At 38.1% G+C, this 22529-nt stretch overlaps 1 protein-coding gene across 1 annotated transcript in view; it reads right to left on the reverse strand.

Annotated features, from left to right (window-relative positions):
- The window catches only part of LOC139934669 (C-Maf-inducing protein-like), a 101207-nt gene that overhangs the window by 8458 nt on the left and 70220 nt on the right, over positions 1–22529 (reverse strand). Inside the window, exons 9-15 of the mRNA XM_071929013.1 lie at positions 10195–10260; positions 8634–8660; positions 7389–7545; positions 4275–4391; positions 3124–3264; positions 2222–2416; positions 1350–1526 (exon numbers count right to left, since the gene is read on the reverse strand). Coding sequence (XP_071785114.1) covers positions 1350–1526; positions 2222–2416; positions 3124–3264; positions 4275–4391; positions 7389–7545; positions 8634–8660; positions 10195–10260 — 880 coding nt within the window. The remainder of the gene's footprint in view (positions 1–1349; positions 1527–2221; positions 2417–3123; positions 3265–4274; positions 4392–7388; positions 7546–8633; positions 8661–10194; positions 10261–22529) is intronic.

The raw sequence follows: 22529 nt of genomic DNA on the forward strand, positions 1-22529 counted from the left end.
CCCAGGGAAGTTAATCAAATGCACCCTTATAGTTGCGCTAAATAAATGCCTGTTAACCTGTAATATGGTTACATCAAGCCCTGGTTTAAGAGATGTTAAGTATGCATCGGGCACAAAGAATATTAATTTTGGTTTTTACCCATACACCGATGTGTGTTTAATAGCACTGTATACTCAGTACTTTCCCCAGTCCTGTGAAAAAAATATCACAGGCATGTTACTCGGGTGGGATTCGAACCCAGGACCCTTGCAATTCGAGAGCAGTGTCTTACCAACTAGAAAACCGAGGTTGCCCGGTAGCTAGAGGCAGTTCAAATCCTATGTTTTGGCAGGGGGTACCGCAACGATATAAGTGATGTTAAATTTGCATTCGGGGACAAAGAATATAATTTTTGGTGTTTACCCATACACTAATGTGTGTTTAGTAGCACCGTATACTCAGTTACTCAGTACTTTCGCGAGTCCTGTGAAAAAGCCCTGGTTTGTTCACTTACAGTAAAGCAGAGCCATGCAATCTGGCCCAGGATGTACCACTGGAAAGTAACCACCGTACGTACTGTACAGCTTATAATTATACTGTGACCAGGGCTCAAGGGTGTGGAAAATACCAAACAAGCTGCACTATTATTGGCGCGTTCGATTAGCTTCCCTGGGTCGACCCCGATCTGCCCTCGGTACGTTCAAATAGCTTTGACTTCATTCCAGGGGCTCACCAGGGTCGGCCCCTGCTTGGGGAACGGGTCGCTTGGGCTGGCGCAAGGTGCATGACGTCACCATGACAGGGCGAGTGACTGTTCGAACCCTATGTTTTTGGCATAGAATTAGCTCATGTCAGTGGCTCAACCGAATGAGCACCGCGGGGTCCACACAGGGAAGCTAATTGAATGCACCCAACGTAATCTTTGAAATCTGTCCAACTAGAAGTAGTGCCAATATTATAGAGGACTGCCAGAGTCAATATGAGAGAGGACTAAAGCTCTGACCACATAATAAAGAGTATCCTTGTCAAGGTACCTTTTGATTCCCCTTATGTTTTGCCATTGAAATTTGGTTGATTGGCAGAGGCTATTGTTTGCTCATTTTACATGTAATTATTACTCATATTATCCTTTTATGAGATTTCGCCTATTTTAAAATCACAAGGCCATGGACAGCCACTTCAGGGTAAGGGCTATACTGTTACCAGGGGCACAATGCCACCTACTCCGGGGGCTGAAACAGGGTTACCCCCTTCACAGTCTGTAAGGATGTTGGCAATGGTATCATCCACTAGAAGCCTGGCTGGCAGAGCAGAATGCCCTATAAATCAGTGATTTCTAAACTAGGAACAGACTCCAATGGGTACCTACCAGAAGTAATTTGCAGGTGCGTGTAGTCAGAGGGGTACTGTTCAGATTCAGATGGTTGAGTTTCTTCAAGTCTGTCAGGCAGCGCAACCCTTCATCAGTCACCTGGGTCTCACATAGGTTGAGGCTCTCAAGACAATGCATGTGCTCTGTGATCAACTCCAGACCGCTGTCACCAAACTAATCAAGAGAAAACATGCCTTGTCAATAATGGTGCCCTTGTATTGAATGGTACCCTTAATGTAACAACAAAAAGTCCTCCAAATCAAGCCTTGCAGGGGGCCACTTTGAGCAAGTTTGAGTGGGCACATTAGTCGACCCATGGCTGACTACTGACCAGCACCATACATGGCAGTGAAACACTCATTCGAATGACTCATTTGGAAGTCTAGTCAACCTTCCGTCTTTTCACTACAGTGTCATTGGTTCCCTTCTGCGCTTTACACGTGTTAGAATTGCACATGCTGTTGGGACCAGTGAAGAAACCATGTGCTTGAGGCTGGTTCCAAATGGTCGACCACATGTGTAAAGCGCCGAGGGGTCAACCTCAGTGGTCGACCAATGGTCGACCAGCCTGGCTTCGAGTGCAAATGGTCAACTTTTAGTTAACCATTGTGCACACTTGAACTTCCTCTTTGCTGCAGGGTCAATTTGCAGGTCAACTTTGTAGGGGTTTGACTTCGTAGGGGGGTACTTTACTAGGACGAAACCCTACCGAGAGGGGACTCTGTATGGGGAGAGGACAACTTTACCAAAGGTCAATGAGGGGTGACTTTGTAGGGGTGATTTTGTCAGTGGCGATTTTACTAGGAAGCAAAGCTGCAGAGAGCGACTTTGCTAGGGGGCAATATGACTGGGTTACTACATGTACTCACCTGGGTTGACCAGAGATTTAATGTCTTGAGATTGGGCAGCTTAATGAGTGTTTCAGCACATCCACTGGTTACGTGGGTGAAGGCAAGGTTCAGACACTCCAGGTTACCCAATGGCCCTGAGCTGAAGAGTTGAGCAACGTCCACATCCGTGGACTTAGAGGGCAGAGACAATGCGTTGGGACCTCCTTTCTCTTGCTATGTGGAGAGTGTCAAGGGGGTGTTCAAAGGTTAATTTTGTATACATTTGTACATAGAATTGCTTAAACCTTGCAAGGTGGGAAAACCATCTTGAAATAATACCTCCAATGAGTACTAAAGCAGCATACAGTCTAGCTTTTCTGTAGAGGACAACTAAAATGTTGTGCCCTTTCACCATTGGTTTGTCCAAAACCACCAAAATAACTAACGGCACCCACAGCAAATTCTGCGTTTTGCCGTGGTGCCCTCCAAAATGAACTCTTTCCTCATAGAGGTGCCCCTTACCGGAGCGTTTTGCAGGCAGTGCTCGCTGGGCACTAGTCTTTTTTAAATAGTGCCTGGTTACAGCGCCCTCTCTAGACGTGAACCGTGAATAGCAACTAAAGAACTTCCTTTCTTTTCCAAATTTTCTTATCCTATTTCACATTTAAGACCGAGGTGCGTTATAAAGCACATATTGACTGGCATAATTCGGTAACTAGTGTACGTCTATTCGGGCTTGTGAGTGACCAGAAGAGGGACTTATTCGGCCGAGGGAAATAGGTCCCTCTTCTGGTCACTCAAAGTCCCTCAGGGGAATAGACGTACACATTATCTCATTGCCAGTCAATATGTGTATAATAGTCACGACTTCAACACTAATCGCACAAATTAGCCACAAATTAGCCACATCTAATGATAAAGAAATTTGTAGACAAGCTCACCAGCTGCTTGAGAGCCGTTTGCTTTTCGCAGAGTTGCATGTACGTCTCTAATCCCTCGGATGTACTCTTGAGTGTCTGGGTTACCTGCATACATGCCTCTTCATCAGGCAGGATATCCAACTCTAACATCAGACACAGCATCTATAACAACACACAAATCAAAATAGGCATCTTAAAGGATTCACATACTTTTTCAAAATGTCCACAGATTTACATAAACACGATTTGAAGATAATGATAGTAGAAAGCTTCCCTTCAATTAACTTCCTAAGGTGGTGTAGTTTTTGAGAAATGAGTAAAACGAATCACAAAACAGTTTTCATCTCAGTGAGATGAAAATTATTTTAGCATGCAAAAACGTATTTACAGTTATGGTGATGGTGTTATAACATGTAACCCATAACACAGCATAACTGTTAAATATGTTTTTACATGCTAAAACTGAGAAAACAATTATTTTTGTGACATTGTTTTACTCATTTCTAAAACAAATTCAGCACCTCATTACCTAAGTAATATTTATGTATTAGTAGCTTTCTACTATCATTACCTTCAAACCTTTGTCAAAAAAAAAATTACACAATAACAAGCCACTTAAGAAATTCATGGGATATAAATAAAATCATTGACAAACATTAGCGCAACCTTCCAACTCAATGATTACATTTATGCTTCCCCGCTGACTCAGACCTTGATTAAAAATAATTTTTTGCTAAAAATAAGTATTTATTTTACAGCCTGTCCCGGCGGTTTATTTTGCAAATCATGACTCTGACTGAACATTAAGTAGAAGAAAGGAAACTTCAGAACATTAAGTAGAAGAAACGATTCTTCTTAATATAAAATGTCAATCACAAAACTCCATATAATAACACATCATCCAATAATAAATCAAGTAAGTCAAAATAGAATTAGCGGTTGCAAACAGCTTGCCAACCAAATGGAACGATAGTATAAAAAAAAATAGTTAATAGCCTGCATTTCGGCGTAAGCAGAGTCTTTCTGAAAAAAAAATCCTTTATTTTTGTATCTACATGTATTGCTTTTAATATTTCATTTCATTGTTTTATGATACGTGTTTGGCATTCTTGTTCCTACATTATACGCTATATATAAATGTCCCATATCATTAATCAAGAAACTGTTCATACCTCTATGCAGGTATGATTTCTTCGCAGGGCTAGAAGTTGAATTGGTTCAAAGAGGCGAGGAGTAATGGACAACAGGAAACGACGTCGTCTGCAGCAACAGCTAATCAACTTCTGGAGCTACAAATGTTTACCATAACATACATGTATATTTGTAATTAGTCTTTTACAGGCCTTAAATTTTATTATTGGAGGGGGGGGGGGGCGCATATTCGTTTCCCTCTGGTAAAGGGCACTTCTATGAGGAAAAATTCAAATTATATTGGAACCTTGCAAAGGAAACCACAGCAAAAGGCATCACAGCAATTGTCGTGGGTTATTTTGAGCCCTTTCTGTATAATAGCATACATGTAACTCTGCACCCTTTGTTGAAAGTTATGTAAATTAGACACCTTTTTTTTTGGGGGGGGGGGGGGTCCGGGGCAGATATACTTCAACATACAGTGAAATGCTGCAATAACAAACACCGAAATAACAAATAATTGGCTAAAACTAAAACTTTTGTGTGCACTTAACAAAAGGAACACTGTAACTAGAAATAGACTTCTTCTTTTTTTCTTTTTTTCAGATCATGGAGTGAACGTCTGAATAAAAAAGGCTTTACGTCTTAAAATAACAGGAAATTTTTGTTTGAGCAGGGCTTTTGAGCGCCGCTACATGTATGTGAAGTGAATTTGATGGATCCCATAGTTTTCACTCACGCATCGTTTTACTGTAGTGAGATACTCATTTCCAAAGTATTCAGCATTCATTTTGATCATTCTTCCAACTTAAGTTATTTACTTGGTTGATACATTTAGAAGCAGAGAATTTTCTCTAAACATTAACTACAAGTCTTAATTGAGTGGGTAATGAGGCACAAGGAATAATCTGAAATGTTGTTATTTGTTTCGGAACAATTAAAACATTTCGCTTCGTCCATGGAACTCAGTTTGGACACCAATTAAAAGATGTTTTCTCGTTGACAGTTACAGAATTTAACGGCTCATTATTGTTTATGACCGTGTTTCTTAGATGCAATTAGACCGTTGGAAAGTGTTTATGTAATAAGGGAAACAATGTGTGGTTAAGGTTTTCAACTAGTGGTTTAAACCTGCCGAGGCCTTGTTTTGATAATTTTATCGAGAGGAAGTAGAGGTAAATCATCAAGAACCTGGCCTCGGGGGGTTTAAAACCACTAGTTGAAAACCTACTCAACACACTTTGATTCCCATTCATAAATACTATTTCGGTCAAAAAACATCAACACTTTTGGGTCAAAAAGTAAAATAAATGCAAACATTTTAATTGTTCAATGATTTCTTTCAACGCAACACCCCTCCAGCTTTGAAATGGTAAGGCCCTCAGGTAAACAACTCCTAATAAGGAGATTGCTGTGCGCGTCGCGCATATCGCGTGATGTGGCACAACTGTTTCAGCCGTTGCTCTCAACCAATAGAAATGATGAAACTGTCTTATAAGCACAGGTGCAAGCTCGTGTGTCACCCAATGTTTCAACACCTTTTACTGGTGTTATATCATCCGTTCAAACACCCCCACGTGATGCCCTCTCGACCAATCAGAATTGATAAACTCACTTAGGTATTTATGAATAACAAATCATTGAATCAAACCTGATCAAATTGAGTATCCCAGAGAGTGGTGAAAGACCTCATGACAATGCAGTACAATCGGTCTTTACGGAATGCTCACAGGTTCAGTGACATTAACGGTACAGTTGCTAATACAAAGGCATTAGGCAAAAATCCATCCAGCAAGTTCATCTGTTTACTGTTTGCCATGCCTTATTACTGGGGTCACCAACCCAAAACCCTATGGACTCCATTAAACAGTTGTCTGTGTACATGCAATCCACTATAGTGTCTCACAACACGCATAGAAACACCATTGCCAGTTTATAAGAAATCTACTGCATGATGCGCAATACTGCGTCATCTATAAAGCCAACTGGTTTAACACAATTCTGTATTGCATAAATACTGCCTCATTACATACATGTATGATGTTTACACCATTAGCAAAAAGAAACCCCAAGTTTCTAGGGAATGGTTATTAGTAGTGCTGGGCGAATAGTGAAATTTTGTTATTCGGATACCGCTGACCAACTATCCGAAATTAACCGGATATTCGAATAGTTTTTTTTCGCCGCTAGAGGGCGCTATAAAAAAAATAAAAATAAAAAAATATAAAAAAATTTTTTTTTTTTTGTCGCTAGAGGGCGCTGTTCGTTTGTGAATGAGATCTTCTGGGCGGATTGATATTAGTTTTAGACAGTGTCACTCGGTTCATTCATAAAAATGACCGGATCTAATTTAAAGATGGCGATTTGCTTTTTCTTTTGATCGTGGATGACTCTACGTGAAGGAAAACTTTTGTAATCTTTGAACAAATTACGTCAGAAATGTCATTGTTTTGACTCTTCACGGAGGTGAGCATAGTTAAATACTTAATTTATGCTGTTTTATGCTGTCTTAATAGAAGTTTCATTAGATTTCAGACAAAACATTCATGTCAGTTGTCGCCCGACGTCCGCGGATATTCGGATATTAAAGAATATCCGGTTACTTGGTTGTAATTACAGAACTATCCGGTTTATAAATAGCTATTCGCGCCCTATGCGGATATCCGGTTAAGAAAAAAAAGGCATTCGCGGTTACGGATAGGAAAAGCTATTCGCCATTAACCGGATATTCGAATAATTCGCCCAGGCCTAGTTATTAGATCAAGAATCAATCAAGGTTTGAAAAAAAAGGTTTTACATTTTCCTTGTCCTAATAAAGGCATCTAACACCCATTTAAGACAGGCGCTCCAGAGTCGCGCCAGACCAAATTCTGAATTAATTACATGCAGTTAGAAGCGACTGCTAATAACATAGTTAGGAGCGACTGCATGCGCTAGAAGATGAAAGATCGACTGTTGCAGTCGGTCGGAACAACTCAGGAGCGGCTGGATTTCAGACGTCGATCTTGTCATGAGCCGAACCTGATGTACATGTACATTTGTAAATGTTGGTCTGATGTGACTCGGGAGCACCTGTCTGAATCGGGTGTAAGAATATGGTTCAATTCAATAATGTCCCATGAAACTCATGGCTTTAATGCTTCATAGGTACCTACCATCTGGGAGAAGATCTGTCCCACATCATCACAAGCCACCCCTCCTGGGCAAAAGAGATCCAGCCAACCAGCTTTACCGTCCCTCACTCCACAAACCGCTGTGTGTACCTCACATCGATCATCAGCTGCAAACTTACTGATGATCTGACTCAGAGCTCTACAGAAACAACAACAACAACAAAAAATTAAATTTGCATCAGAGATGAAGAATATTATTTGGTTTTATACTAACACTTATTTGCAGTGGTTTCCCAAAGTCCTGTCTTAGAAATCCACAGGCGTATTACTCAGGTGGGACTCAAACTGCTGTGTGACAGTTGGTCTAACTAGAATGGCGACCTTTGCCATTTTGGAGCAAATGTCTACCCAACTAGACCATCGAGATTGCCCCGTAACTATAGAGTTAGTGAATCTATCAAAGAAGTACTTTATTATTAAGCGAGGTAGGTAAGCACCTCTTCCCCTGTCCAAAGAGTGGGTACAGTTTGGAAAGGTTAGGACAACAAGAACCTTAATTACCAAGGCTACCTGTCAAGGGATGTTGATGTTGTAGGAACCCATTAACCTGTCTAGAGAATGGGTACTTATCAGTTTAAAAAGGTTTAGGGCTACAAGAACCTTGGTTGCCAAGGCAACCTATCTGTCAAGAGAGGTTTATACAGTAGGCACCCACACACTTGCCTGAAGAATGGTTATGGAAAAGTTGGGACTGTAAGTGCCTTGATTGTCATGGTTACAGGTTCCTAAGAAGGACTACAACGTGTTTGTCTAAACACTAAGAGGTATTTCTTAATAGCCTAAAAGACCCTGGACACTATTGGTAATTGTCAAAAACCAGTCTTTCCACTTGGTGTTATCTCAAAATATGCATGAAATGACAAACCTGTGAAAATTTGAGCTCAATTGGTCGTCGAAGTTGCGAGTTAATAATGAAAGAAAAAACACCCTTGTCACACGAAGTTGTGTGCGTTTAGATGGTTGATTTCGAGACCTCAAGAGGTCTCGAAATCAAATTCGTGGAAAATTACTTCTTTCTCGAAAACCAAGTCACTTCAGAGGGAGCCGTTTCTCACAATGTTTTATACTATCAACCTCTCCCCATTACCTGTTACCAAGTGAGGTTTTATGCTGATAATTATTTTGAGTAATTACCAATAGTGTCCACTGCCTTTAAGTAGGCGTTTCTGTAAGTCGTATTTCCCTGAAGCCCACTGACATACGCAAGGCTAGAAAGGATTTACTTACCCCGTGACACGCTTGTTCTGCAGGGCCCTATGGATTGAAAAACAGTCAAAGAGAAGACATTTGAGTGCGGATAACCATGGTGTATTATTTTAAAAGTAGGTTATCCTCCTTATGCAAGGAGCTTGCCATCCTTCCACTTTAAATGAGCAGGACAGACTCAATCTGATTTGCGAACAACGGGGACAGTATTTTTGATGCGATGATGGAAGGTGCATGAGGGATGCAAAAATCCATTAAGGGGTCGGCCAACGTGATCTAAAGGATCTTAAAAGTGTTCTATTTTGCGAAGCTATGCTTGCAAAAAAAAAAAAAAAAAAAAATGGGTGCAATATTAAACAGAATATTATTAAATCGGGCATCCAACATACATTTAAGGGAACAAAACTATACTGTCTTCAATGTTCAATCTTTAGGAAGCAATCTATATAAAGGGATACATGTACAGTTTGCTTCTACATTCAGTATGAAAATTAGGATGCCATTTTGAGAGGCTGAAATTTCCCATTTATGAATTCAGCCGGGCACTTCCAGTGCGACATTCAACACTTGGGCATGCAAATACAGCCTGAAATATTCAGATAGTATACCCAGGTGTGATAGTTTGACTTAGTAATGTCAGATCCTGGCAATAACATTCTGCAGAATGGATTCTAATTAGGCTAGTCACATTGCCTTACAGGGTAGTCTAGGGAAAAGTCATGAGCGTATGGCTACCGTATTTATTAATGTCACAATAATAAACATGATAATGTCATCTTTAGGAGGTAATTATTACAGCTTGGCATTGGCAATAAAGGGCTTTCTGAAAATAGTTTACTATAAAAAAAACTTAAGGTTAGCCTCTAATCAAGTCACTTGCATATGGTCTTCATTAATAAATATTAAAATTTCATTTTTCTTGAGGTAAACATCACAACTTGGCATTGACATTAAATGTGTTATTGAAGAGTAAACAGTTTGAATAAAACTCAATTTGATTAAGGCAAATATTTGCCACAATTCACCCCCACAGCCATCATAAAACAAATTTTAAAATACTCTATGATCATGCCCTTAAAAAAAAACAGCTAAACGGAGACAATTGCTCAAGCTCAACTATATTCTGATTCAGGTTGTACTATTTCCGTTGCAATGACCAATACTCTATCCATGATAGCAGATATCATTCACAGGAACAAAGAGAGTCTGATTTCTCAATCAGCACTAACCGCGCTGTCCCAAGGGGACCATAACAAATGGTCAAGCAGATGATAAAAATAGTCAAACAGATAGCTGCCTTAATTAAATTAGCACAAGAGGGACAGACAACATGAAATATAAACGCTTTGTCTCTTTTCAATATTACCTGTCAAATGGCAATTTTGTTTCAAATTAACTTCCATATTTATGGGGACCTTTATATTTTATTAATTCAATGGCACTTGCATCACCACTGTGATATCTGCATCACAAAGAAATCTGTGGCACCGCGTTTTGTTAACGAGTTTTATCAGACATAATATGCGTACAGAGCAACAACAGGCATGACAGGGGGGGGGAGGGGGAGCGGATAGGTACTTACGCTCTTGGGAAGGGAATTGGTAGAAGCATTCCTGACAGAGGGGGCAGCCAGTCAACAAATCCAGCACTGTATCAAAGGATAAAGAACAACAAATACAATTAAATAAAAAAAGAGTCAATAATATAAGGGCTTTTGGGCTATTCCGAATAGTCCATGTTAAAAAAGTTAATTGATTTATTAATTTTTAGATAGATAGATAGATAGATAGATAGATAGATAGATAGATAGATAGATAGATAGATAGACAGACAGACAGACAGACAGACAGACAGACAGACAGACAGACAGACAGACAGACAGACAGACAGACAGACAGACAGACAGACAGACAGACAGACAGACAGACAGACAGACAGACAGACAGACAGACAGACAGACAGACAGACAGACAGACAGACAGACAGACAGACAGACAGACAGACAGACAGACAGACAGACAGACAGACAGACAGACAGACAGACAGACAGACAGACAGACAGACAGACAGACAGACAGACAGACAGACAGACAGACAGACAGACAGACAGACAGACAGACAGACAGACAGACAGACAGACAGACAGACAGACAGACAGACAGACAGACAGACAGACAGACAGACAGACAGACAGACAGACAGACAGACAGACAGACAGACAGACAGACAGACAGACAGACAGACAGACAGACAGACAGACAGACAGACAGACAGACAGACAGACAGACAGATAGATAGATAGATAGATAGATAGGTAGATAGATAGATAGAGATAGAATTTTTAGATAGATAAAATGGTTGATTAAAAAACTGTCCTCGCTGCACAAAGGCTGAATTACAACAATTTAACATTAATTTAAAAGATGAAAATAAATAGGAGGCAAATTGGTTATCCCCCAAAAATGTGGAATATTTATTAAGCCACTCCCCTAAATTTACAAATTGCAAATTGCACATTGAAATTGGATTAATTTAACTCAAATATGGTGTGACAATAAAACAAAACAGCAGACAAGAATTTTGCTTATAACCAGCTAAATCATACATGTAATGTTATAGTATGTACAATTTGTCATTGGTTTCATGCCAAGTTTTGCTGAGCAATATTTTATGCTTAAAGGGACTGGACACTATTGTAATTGTCAAAAACCACTGTTCTCACTTGCTGTATCTCAACATATGCATAAAATAACAAACCTGTGGAAATTTTAGCTCAATCGGTCGTCAAAGTTGCAAGATAATAATGAAAGAAAAATCACCCTGGTCACACGAAGTTGTGTGCTTTCAGATGCTTGATTTGGAGACCTCAAATTCTAAATCTGAGGTCTTGAAATCAAATTCGTGGAAAAATACGTCTTTCTTGAAAACTATGTTACTTCAGAGGGAGCCGTTTCTCACAATGTTATATTTTATCAACCTCTCCCCATTACTCGTTACCAAGAGAGATTTTATGCTAATAATTATTTTGAGTAATTACCAATTGTGTCCACTGCCTTTAAGCAGCTTTATGAAACTGGGCCCTGGATATAACTTTGATGTCACTACCCATCACTTAAGATACATGTATGACAAGGCAGCATGGCGTAACCAAAGGCAATTTGGACAGCATGAGTGACATATCCCGGTTAAATATAATATAATTAGACTATTTTTGCTTTAATACCTCGCCCTTTGTATTACTATTGTCACATTCTTTCTTTGTATGCCATTCAGTGTTTGTCCTTTTTGTCTTTTGGTTTTTGTTGTTTTGTTTGCTGGTTATTTTTTCCCCTCTGCGCGGATGCATTATAAGGTCTCTAGATGAGTCCTAAGAGTTTTAGGGCAATCCCCCACGCCTTCATTTCTGTTTTAGTAATTTCATTTTCACAACCTAATGAAGAATGAAAACAAAACAGACAAGTGATAACAAAGGGACCTCCATAGGGGAATTCTTAAGGCTAGGAATTTTGTTTACAAAGTCTATGGGAGGTTTTATAACTACAGTGACAAGGGAAAGACAAAAGATGTCTACACAGGGATGCACAAATAGAATGTATGGACAGTGACTGATCCATTTGCGTTTGGTTTTGGGGGTTTTCATCATGTACATCTCTTTTCCAGGTTTCTTCTTTTTACCTATTTGTTGGGTTTGTTTCACAAATGCTGTCTTTATAATTAGATGAATTTCTTGTTTACTGTATTACCTTATATATTGTCTAATAAATAAATAAATACTCTCATAAATGGGGAGGTTGTATTTTCTTGTTGAAATTAGTCCTTCAAAAAATAGAGAGACAAATATACAAAGAATAAACCAAGACGGAAAACAACCTAAACCAGACCCTTTATGTCACACTTAGTTAGGAAATAAAAACAACCTAAATCTGAGTAGGTTGTAAACTCAGGAATTGTCTCACAAGAAAAACAGCACTTCATAAATTTTGCACAATTTTGAAATTCTTTCCCTTCGACAGATTCCAATGCTATCCATTGATTGCGGCCAATTATATAACTAAATCAAATAATTCTTTAAATAGATACTAGAAACAATCACAAGGTCTGTACTCTCATCAATAAGTTCAAGCTTAGGATTGAAGACGAACAGAAAAAGACATTTATACTCCCAGGAAAAATAGTGATAAAAGAGAAACAAGAGGCAAGAGACAGCCTGCAAGTAACTCGTTAGATGAAGAAACCCTAGATGTTATGGATTTCTCTTCCCGGCTCAAGGGGGGGGGGGGGGGGGGGGTAGGCAGAGTTGACATTCCATGGGCACTCAGCAAACATTGACAAAAGTGTTCCTGATAGCTCAAGCATTGATTTGGTGACATGAATGAATACAGAGCGGGCACAAGGAGGTAACCCCACGGATCCCTGCCCCGGATCCCTGCCCCAGATCCCTGCCCCGGATCCCTACCCAGGCTGCAGATCCCACAACTTTCTTGAGTTAACCCAGAAATCAAGACACTGACTGATCCATTCAGCCTGGCCTGGTAACGTTATACCTGTAAACAACAGACGTATCATGCAGGGCCCAATTTCATGGCTCTGCTTACCGCCGAATTCTGCGCTTACGATCACGATTCCCCGCTTACGTGCCAGCGCCGAATCTCTGAGCTAGCCTTGTAAGCGTATAATGCCTAGTAACGTGGAGTACGCACGCGCAGAAGCCAAAATTCGCCGCGAACCCGTGAAATACGCTTGCCGTAAGCACAGAATTCCCTGCTTCCGTAAGTGCAGATTCCGTGCTTACGGTAAGCAGAGCCATGAAATTGGGCTCTGGTTGTTTCTCCAAAATGAATGTGTGTGAGGAAGCTGAGGCCGTCTTGGGAAATAAAGTGGCCCCTTTTTCCAACTACACATAATCAATGTTATGATTGCACTGTGATACAGGGGAGCAAACCAAGATGGCTACTCTGTTAATGATAGCCCAATATAATAAGCCAAATCCTATGAATCTCATTAAACATAAGTAAATAAATGTGATGCTTTCAGGCGGAACTAGGCATTTCCTGCGCAGACTCAGCCCTCTGGGTTTGTTAGCTCAACAAATAGACGAAAATTTAAAGAGCTTTCAAAATATAACCTATTAAGGGACTCTGGGGTAATTATCTTTTAACATAATTGGAAAAATACAATGTAAGACATCACATCACATTGATATCAAGGCTGATGACTTTCAATGATATGTCACTGTTTCCAAGAAGTGCCTGATTTTGCCCTGGGGCGCCACATATAATAAAAAACTAAAGCTGGATAAGGAATTACAATGTAGAATGGGAGCTTTGTCTTTAGAATAATAATATTATAAGTTGTCCGATTGCAACAGGATGAAATAGATAGTTGCCTGATATTTCAACCCGTAGCAGAGTCTTTCTCAAAGGGCTAACAAAAAGTTTGAAAAATGATTGCAATGAATTACATGAACCTCAGCGAAACTTAGGTCCAACGGCAGAGAAAGAAAAAAACATTTGTTGATTTGGACTAGTTTTGCCTGAAACCTTGCACCTGATTTATTGAATATATTATGCACAGTAACCATCCCTATAATAAATTGTCATGAAATATTGCATTACTCAAATGACAAACATGTAGGCACTACATTAGCAGTTGCAAACCACAGTGCTGGAGTTCTGCATAACAGGGAGTGCTTTAAGGAAGTGGACATTATTGGTAATTACTCAAAATAATTATTATCATAAAACTTTCCTTGGTGACAAGTAATGGGGAGAGGTTGAAAGTATAAAACATTGAGAGAAACGGCTCCCTCTGAAGTGACATAGTTTTCGCGAAAGAAGTAATTTTCCATGAATTTGATTTCAAGACCTCAGATTTAGAATTTGAGGTATCGAAATCGACCATCAAAAAGCACACAACTTTGTGCGACAAGGGTGTTTTTTCTTTCATTATTATCTCGCAACTTCGACGACCAATTGAGCTCAAATTTTCACAGGTTAGTTATTTTATGCATAATGTTGAGACACCAAATGATACCTGCATACATTATACAGCAGTACTATGTATGTAGCGTAAGATTTTTCATTTGTGTCGAGGATTCTATGATATTAGTCAAATGGTAAATAAATCTTTGTACGCATCCATGCTCCATAAAAGTCAATAGAAATGTAGAGATTTCAGCTCATTAGCTATACCAGAAAACAAACTTTACAAATTGTCATCCATTTTGAACTTTCTCTGAATAATGTTATGTGAAGTTGCGCGATGAAACAACATGTAAGGGTAGGTCATTTCAAAACAATAACGGCAATATTTACGATGAGATCAATTTGTGGAAATTGAAAAATAAATCTTGTGCAAATTGTGATAATGATGAAATAGATCATCATAATTAGTAATCTATGCAAAACCAATGTCAACTAGACATGATTAAAAGAAAATGTCAAGGAATTTGAATGCTAAACAACGATCACTCGTGACAATGCACGTATTTTCAAAAGTCCAGACTGTTCAAATAAATACATAGGTCCTACTTTAAACTTGCAAACATTCTTCGATCGCAAACACTAGGTACCCTATTTAAGTTAGTGCTTTATTGATTCCATGTCAGACGCGTCAATTTTCACGTTTTAACAGAACTTGAAAACTTATATTGATATTTTTGTTTCCATAAAAAAAAAACGCCTTGTTTATCCTAAAAAACCTTTTCAGGTAAGTTCAGAATGCTGAATGCTTTTAGTTTCAAGTAGAAAAGGAATTCAAAGTATTGATTCTGGCTGCTGTGCTCAGACCTTCCCCTGTGTGAACATTTATACTTAAGTTCCTCACCTAACATATCTTGACATTTTATTTCATAACATTTTATAATATTGTTTAAAATCACGTTGAAAAGAAACTTATTCACTCATCACTTAACAAAGCCACTGAATTTCCAATTTAGATAATACAAAAAAAAAACTTGTTTTTTTCCTTCTAATCTGTAAACACCCTGAAACTCATTTCAGCCAAAAATATTCTCGTCAAAATTTCCTTTGGGAGCTGAACTGAGTGATGGATCAAAATGTGTAAATGTGTATTCAGGGATGGCCGGATGGGCACAGACAACTCAAACAAGAAGCTAGCAATCCTGACGCCTCCTACCTCGATGGTGACAGTAACTTGTCAAAGTAAAACTACACTTTTTTTGTTGGATTTGATCATTTATTTACTTGCCTGTGAGTCTACCCTTTCCAATCAATGATGAATATTGCATGATTATTTCACTTTGTAACTCTTGAATTTGAAACCTGTATAATTTACTGAATTATATTATTATTACAATTTTAAATCATTTTTTTACAGATAATTGCTTGTCCATCATCACATTTACATCAATGATTGGTTTATCCAGGAACCTTATATCTAAGAAATGTTTCTGAGAAATATCTTGTGAGTAGTACTCCAGCAGTAATCCTTGATCCCTTGGGTGGTTTTATGAGGAGATCCTTCATCACTCTAACAAAATCAAACACCATATGGTTAAGTCAACAGCCAAACTGATAGACTCTGATTATGGTAGTATGCCTGATCCAATCTTAAAAGCAGTGGACACTATTGGTAATTACTCAAAACAATTATTAGTATAAAACCTTACTTGCTAATGAGTGATGGGGAGAGGATGATGGTATAAAACATTGTGAGAAACGGCTCCGAAGTGTCATAGTTTTCGAGAAAGAAGTAATTTTCCACGAATTTGATTTCAAGACCTCAGATTTTGAACTTGAGGTCTCGAAATCAACCATCTAAAACACACACAACTTCGTGTGACAAGGGTTTTTTTTTATGACCGATTGAGCTCAAATTTTCACAGGTTTGTTATTTTATGCATGTTGAGATACACCAACTTTGAAGGCTAGTCTTTGACAATTACCAATAGTGTCCACTGCCTTTATGCATTATCAGTTTGCTTGTGCAGTCCTCAATCCAACAGAATCAAACACAACATACAGTTGGATTTTGAAGAATTGGGGACAGGTTAGCTATACTGCTAAAACATGTTAAGTATCTTAATTTACATTACACTGCCTTAGACTGGATATGGTTCTACAACTATTGTCGTAAAGGGTACATGCATTATTAACAACGATTATTGAACAGCCTTGTCTGGAATTAGACATAATAAACAAAACAATTCAGATTCTTATTGCTCAAAAGCAACTACCAGTAAAAATTACAGCTCATCTTACTATCAATGAATTTATGTCATAAACAAAAACCTCAATAAAATGGGTCAATATAAAACCATACGACCACAAAAACATAATTAATTAACGATGGTTGACATGCCATCAAAAGTGTTTTAAGCAAATTGGATTGGGATGGTAATAGCTAGTAACATGTGCAACAGTTAACATTAAAACTGTTTGTTATAGAAAATATCATGAGAAATTTTACTGCAGATCCCATTAGATTAATTTCAGCCAAACACTTTGAACAAGTAACCTCAACAAAAGATATTATTGAGAGCTTATTGAAAAGACAACAACGTTTCGCAATTGAAACCCTTTAAATTGGGTGCGAACAACAGTTGAAACACACAACATACATAACATGAAATCTCACTACAGCTCAAAACAAAATTAAGCTTTTATTCGTCAGGTTTGTTTTCTCTCTGCGTAGTTTTTAGTTCTTGTTTAATGACAACTTTTGTTCTTCATGTTTTCTCCCTTTTGTTTAATGCCACTCTAAACCCGTCAAACATGGCATCAAGACTGAGCTTCTAACTGAGCTTCCAACTTGTGAACTGCACTTCTATTACACTGATCAGTATGAGAAAAACAAGAAGACACTCTTACACAAACCCAAACCTCCAAATTCCTGCACAAATCCCCCCTTAACAGTACACTACAGTGGACCTCAAAAACTAATTCAACAAATTTGTGAATTAATTGAGCGAAATGTTTATTTTGGCCGTGTGTGTATTTTGTTATATTATTATTATTCATTTTGGTTTTACTCGTATTATTATTATTATTATTATTACTGTTGAACTGGCATGTCCATAGTAAATAGATTACAAATAATGAAAAAACCATCCAGGCACTCTTCAGACTAATTGCTTACAAAAGAGTAAGGGCTGCCAGATGTAAAAGCCACCTTTCATCAGGATCCACCACTAATTAAGCAGTCTTCTGTTGTCATCTGCGAGCATTCAGCCATTTAGTGGCGACATCAATACGCAGTGTTGTTTGGATTGCTCATCATATATTCAATATTGCACGACGATGCAATATTTTAGTGCCTTTGTGTTTGGAGGCGCTCTGTTATTCCAATTATGAGTTTTACACAAAATTATTATTATCATTATTATTGCTTTTTCTGATCAGGAATGCTGTCGAGTCACTGTACTTCTGGTGTCTGTAGAAACCTCTAAACATGAGTGCTCGCTAATTGAACCAGAAATGCCCACATGATTCTTGTATATCTACATGTACTCTTAATCATTAATGTTATGAAATCAACCTACAAGAAAATTCCCTCTCCTTATATTACAACCGCAAACAATAACATTGATACCTGCAACATTTCACTTCTATTTGAGGTTGAAACAACGATAAATTGTTGTGACAACTTGAAAAGATATCGGTATCTTATTCTTAATCATCTCACTTTCGATGTTCCAAAGTGAAAGACATTAGTTCTGTTTTAGCCTCACATTGATGTGATAAGAATCTGTACACTCATTGCTTTCCAAGTCCTGAGGCAGAAAAAAACACTAGCCTTCTATTCGACAACAACTTCAACTTTTATAAATCTCTACACCTCTAGCGTTCACTGTTTCGGAGAGATCGAGAGAGACTGCAGTGACAAGTTGAAATGACTGCCTCTCTAACTGTCAATGTTCCACAAGAGAAAATTTAAGAAATGGTGTGACAACTGACCAGAACACTCTGGAATGACTAGATCTGCCCACTACATTTGTCTTCCCTTTGTTGTTGCAGCCATAACATCTCCTCGCTCTTTGTTGAAATATAGAGATTGCTGTGACAAAATAGGCGTCACTTCTGAAAGTGCATCTATTTGTTATCAGGTTCTTGTCTGCTGTTACTAAGTGATACCCCAGGGCAAAATGAGTCCTTTCTCAGCAATGTGATTTCACTGCGGCGTTCTCCTTACCAGTCAATTTTCAAAAGATCAACCCGGATCAACTAACGGTGATATATTCCCCATGGGCACCAGTAGATCACAGATACACATGTCCAGTACAAAAATAACTCTGGACGCACTATTATTTAACCTGTAACGGAATACTTGTGAGCGTATTGAAAAACAAAAAAACATAGCCCATGAATACAATCAACAATTTTGTTTAAACGGTAGGGGGGGAACTTATAATAATAAATCAGTTGAAGATGCTGCTGCTGTACGATGCATCTTAATCTGCATATTTTTCATGTGATATGAATTTATGCCGCTCTGCGAATATGAAATCCAAAGAAAAACGTCACAGCTAATATTCCTTCCATGAATTTCATTAAGTAGACAGATCGACAGCAAATTTAAGAAGCGAGGTAATCTGCGTATTTCATTCAGAAATAAAAATTACAAACATGTAACTCCTCTTGTTTTTATTAATTCTTGGCTTTACCCATATACAATCATTAATATTTGTTCTCCCCCAAAAAAAATTCCATCCTCTTGTTTTTTTTTTTTTTTGTTTTGTTTTTTTTTTTTAAACACTGAAAACAACTATCTAATTTAGTTATTTGAAACAACTTATTTTTAGTCCCATGAGTAACTTTATTTTTTAGCTTAATTTTCAGAGAGCAACCTCATAAAAATTATTCAAATTATTATTGCCTTCATGTATTTTTGAAGATGAACAAACAACAAGAATCACGCCAGTGAATTTTGACATTCAACCTGCACATCTGTATAGTCTGGCTATAATATCTTGATACTCTGCATAGTTAATTTTGTATCATTTTGTGAGTTATAATATTGAGCCATCCTGCATTAGCATTATAGCCCTCACTCTTTGCTAAAGCACGTTCCAAAGTCCAGCACAGGGAGAATGAAACACGATACACCATGAAGTAGGAACAATATGCCATTCAATCCCTCCCAGTCCGATATCAACATGGCGGGTTTACGGCGGGATTGCGGCACGACAACCGTGTACACGCAGAATATGCAGAATGGCATCCACGCACTAATAGCAGACAAAACACCACATTGAAAATTCAAGTGCAACTTCCTAATTACCACAAGTCCTATTCCACCGACCACAATTACTACAACCCTAATGGATTTCTATGTTATTGTAAAACAATCCTTATCCTTGGCTAATTATTCATACATTTTCCAGTTATTTTTTTTTTCCCAGACTTTTTTCTTGGGTGATCACATCTGAAGAGGGTTATGCGGTACTTGCCGAGAGTATTGACTTTATCCACAAATAGAAAGGTGCGTGTCCTTAATATCGGGGACATCATCACAACCCTGTACATGTATGTGGATCGCCTCTCAAGATCTCAGTGCAAAACATGTACAGTATCTCATTATTACTTGTAAAGTTCCAGTTGGTGTGTATAAAGATAGGCATGCGGGCAAGTGATTAACTTATGCATGCATAAGGCATCTTTGGTTTCACTACCACAAGTATATGATAATAGGCCTTATAATTAATTATAGACAATCTAAACGAAGATGGCAAATTTTGGTTTGAAATTTTTTTGAATTGAGATTGTTTGCTTGTCGCTGATGGTTGTTATACATATGTACAATAATAGATAATCAATAGATAGATGGTTGATAAATGGTTGATGAATAGTCGATAGATGGTTGATTGTTGGTTGATAGGCTGACAAGATGGCAGATAGACAGTTGATACATGTAGTTGGTGGGACGATGGTTAATAAATGGTTGGTTGGTGGTTGGTATATTTGATAGCTGGTTGGTTGATGGTTGATAAAAAGCTAGTGGATGATCAATAAGTAACTAGCAGATAGTTAATATATGATTTTTTTAAACAGAAAACATTTGATTGTATCTTGGTAAATGGTTGATAGAAAGTTGTTTGGTTGATGGCTGATAATAATAGATACTTTGATGCGTTGGTGGTTAATAGAAGCTGATGAATGGTCCATTATTCGCTAATCAAGTGATATTTTGGAAAAAAAGATTGACAGGTTGTAAATACAAAGTCTTCAGCTGGTTAGTTGATGGTTTATAGACAGTTGATAGAAAGCTGACGGGTGAGCAATAAATGGAAGATGGATAGTTGATAGCTGTTTGGTTGATCAGTCGATAGATAGTTGATAAAAGTTGAACATGCAATGAATGATACCAATTACTGGTATTTGATCTTTTGAAAATAAAACGACAGCTGATAGAAAGCTGATGGGTGGTCAATAAATGGTAGACAGATAGTTCATTACTTCTTGGTAGATGGTTGATTGGTTGATTGCTGATAGAAAGCTGATGGGTGGTCAATAAATGGTAGACAGATAGTTCATTACTTCTTGGTAGATGGTTGATTGGTTGATTGCCGATAGAAAGCTGATGGGTGGTCAATAAATGGTAGATAGATGTTCAGTACTTCTTGGTTGATGGTTGACAGATAGTTGATGGGTTGATTGGTCGATTGTTGGTAGAAAGCTGACGGGTGGTCAATAAATGGTAGATAGTTAGTTCATTACTTCTTGGTAGATGGTTGATAGATAGTTGATCGTTCATTGGTTGATTGTTGATAGAAAGCTGATGGGTGGTCAATAAATGGTAGATAGATAGTTCATTACTTCTTGGTAGATGGTTGATTGGTTGATTGCTGATAGAAAGCTGATAGGTGGTCAATAAATGGTAGACAGATAGTTCATTACTTCTTGGTAGATGGTTGACAGATAGTTGATGGGTTGATTGGTCGATTGTTGGTAGAAAGCTGACGGGTGGTCAATAAATGGTAGATAGATAGTTCATTACTTCTTGGTAGATGGTTGATAGATAGTTGATCGTTCATTGGTCGATTGTTGATAGAAAGCTGATGGGTGGTCAATAAATGGTAGATAGATAGTTCATTCCTTTATGGTAGATGGTTGATTGGTTGATTGCTGATAGAAAGCTGATGGGTGGTCAATAAATGGTAGACAGATAGTTCATTGCTTCTTGGTAGATGGTTGATTGGTTGATTGCTGATAGAAAGCTGATGGGTGGTCAATAAATGGTAGACAGATAGTTCATTACTTCTTGGTAGATGGTTGATTGGTTGATTGCTGATAGAAAGCTGATGGGTGGTCAATAAATGGTAGATAGATAGTTCAGTACTTCTTGGTAGATGGTTGATAGATAGTTGATGGGTTGATTGGTCGATTGTTAGTAGAAAGCTGATGGGTGGTCAATAAATGGTAGATAGATAGTTCATTACTTTTTGGTAGATGGTTGATAGATAGTTGATCATTCATTGGTTGATTGTTGATAGAAAGCTGATGGGTGGTCAATAAATGGTAGATAGATAGTTCATTACTTCTTGGTAGATGGTTGATTGGTTGATTGCTGATAGAACGCTGATGGGTGGTCAATAAATGGTAGACAGATAGTTCATTGCTTCTTGGTAGATGGTTGATTGGTTGATTGCTGATAGAAAGCTGATGGGTGGTCAATAAATGGTAGACAGATAGTTCATTACTTCTTGGTAGATGGTTGATTGGTTGATTGCTGATAGAAAGCTGATGGGTGGTCAATAAATGGTAGATAGATAGTTCATTACTTCTTGGTAGATGGTTGATTGGTTGATTGCTGATAGAAAGCTGATGGGTGGTCAATAAATGGTAGACAGATAGTTCATTACTTCTTGGTAGATGGTTGACAGATAGTTGATGGGTTGATTGGTCGATTGTTGGTAGAAAGCTGATGGGTGGTCAATGCTGTCAAGTAACATTCATA

Source organism: Asterias amurensis, chromosome 3, assembly GCF_032118995.1.
Source record: "Asterias amurensis chromosome 3, ASM3211899v1".
Taxonomy (NCBI): domain Eukaryota; kingdom Metazoa; phylum Echinodermata; class Asteroidea; order Forcipulatida; family Asteriidae; genus Asterias; species Asterias amurensis.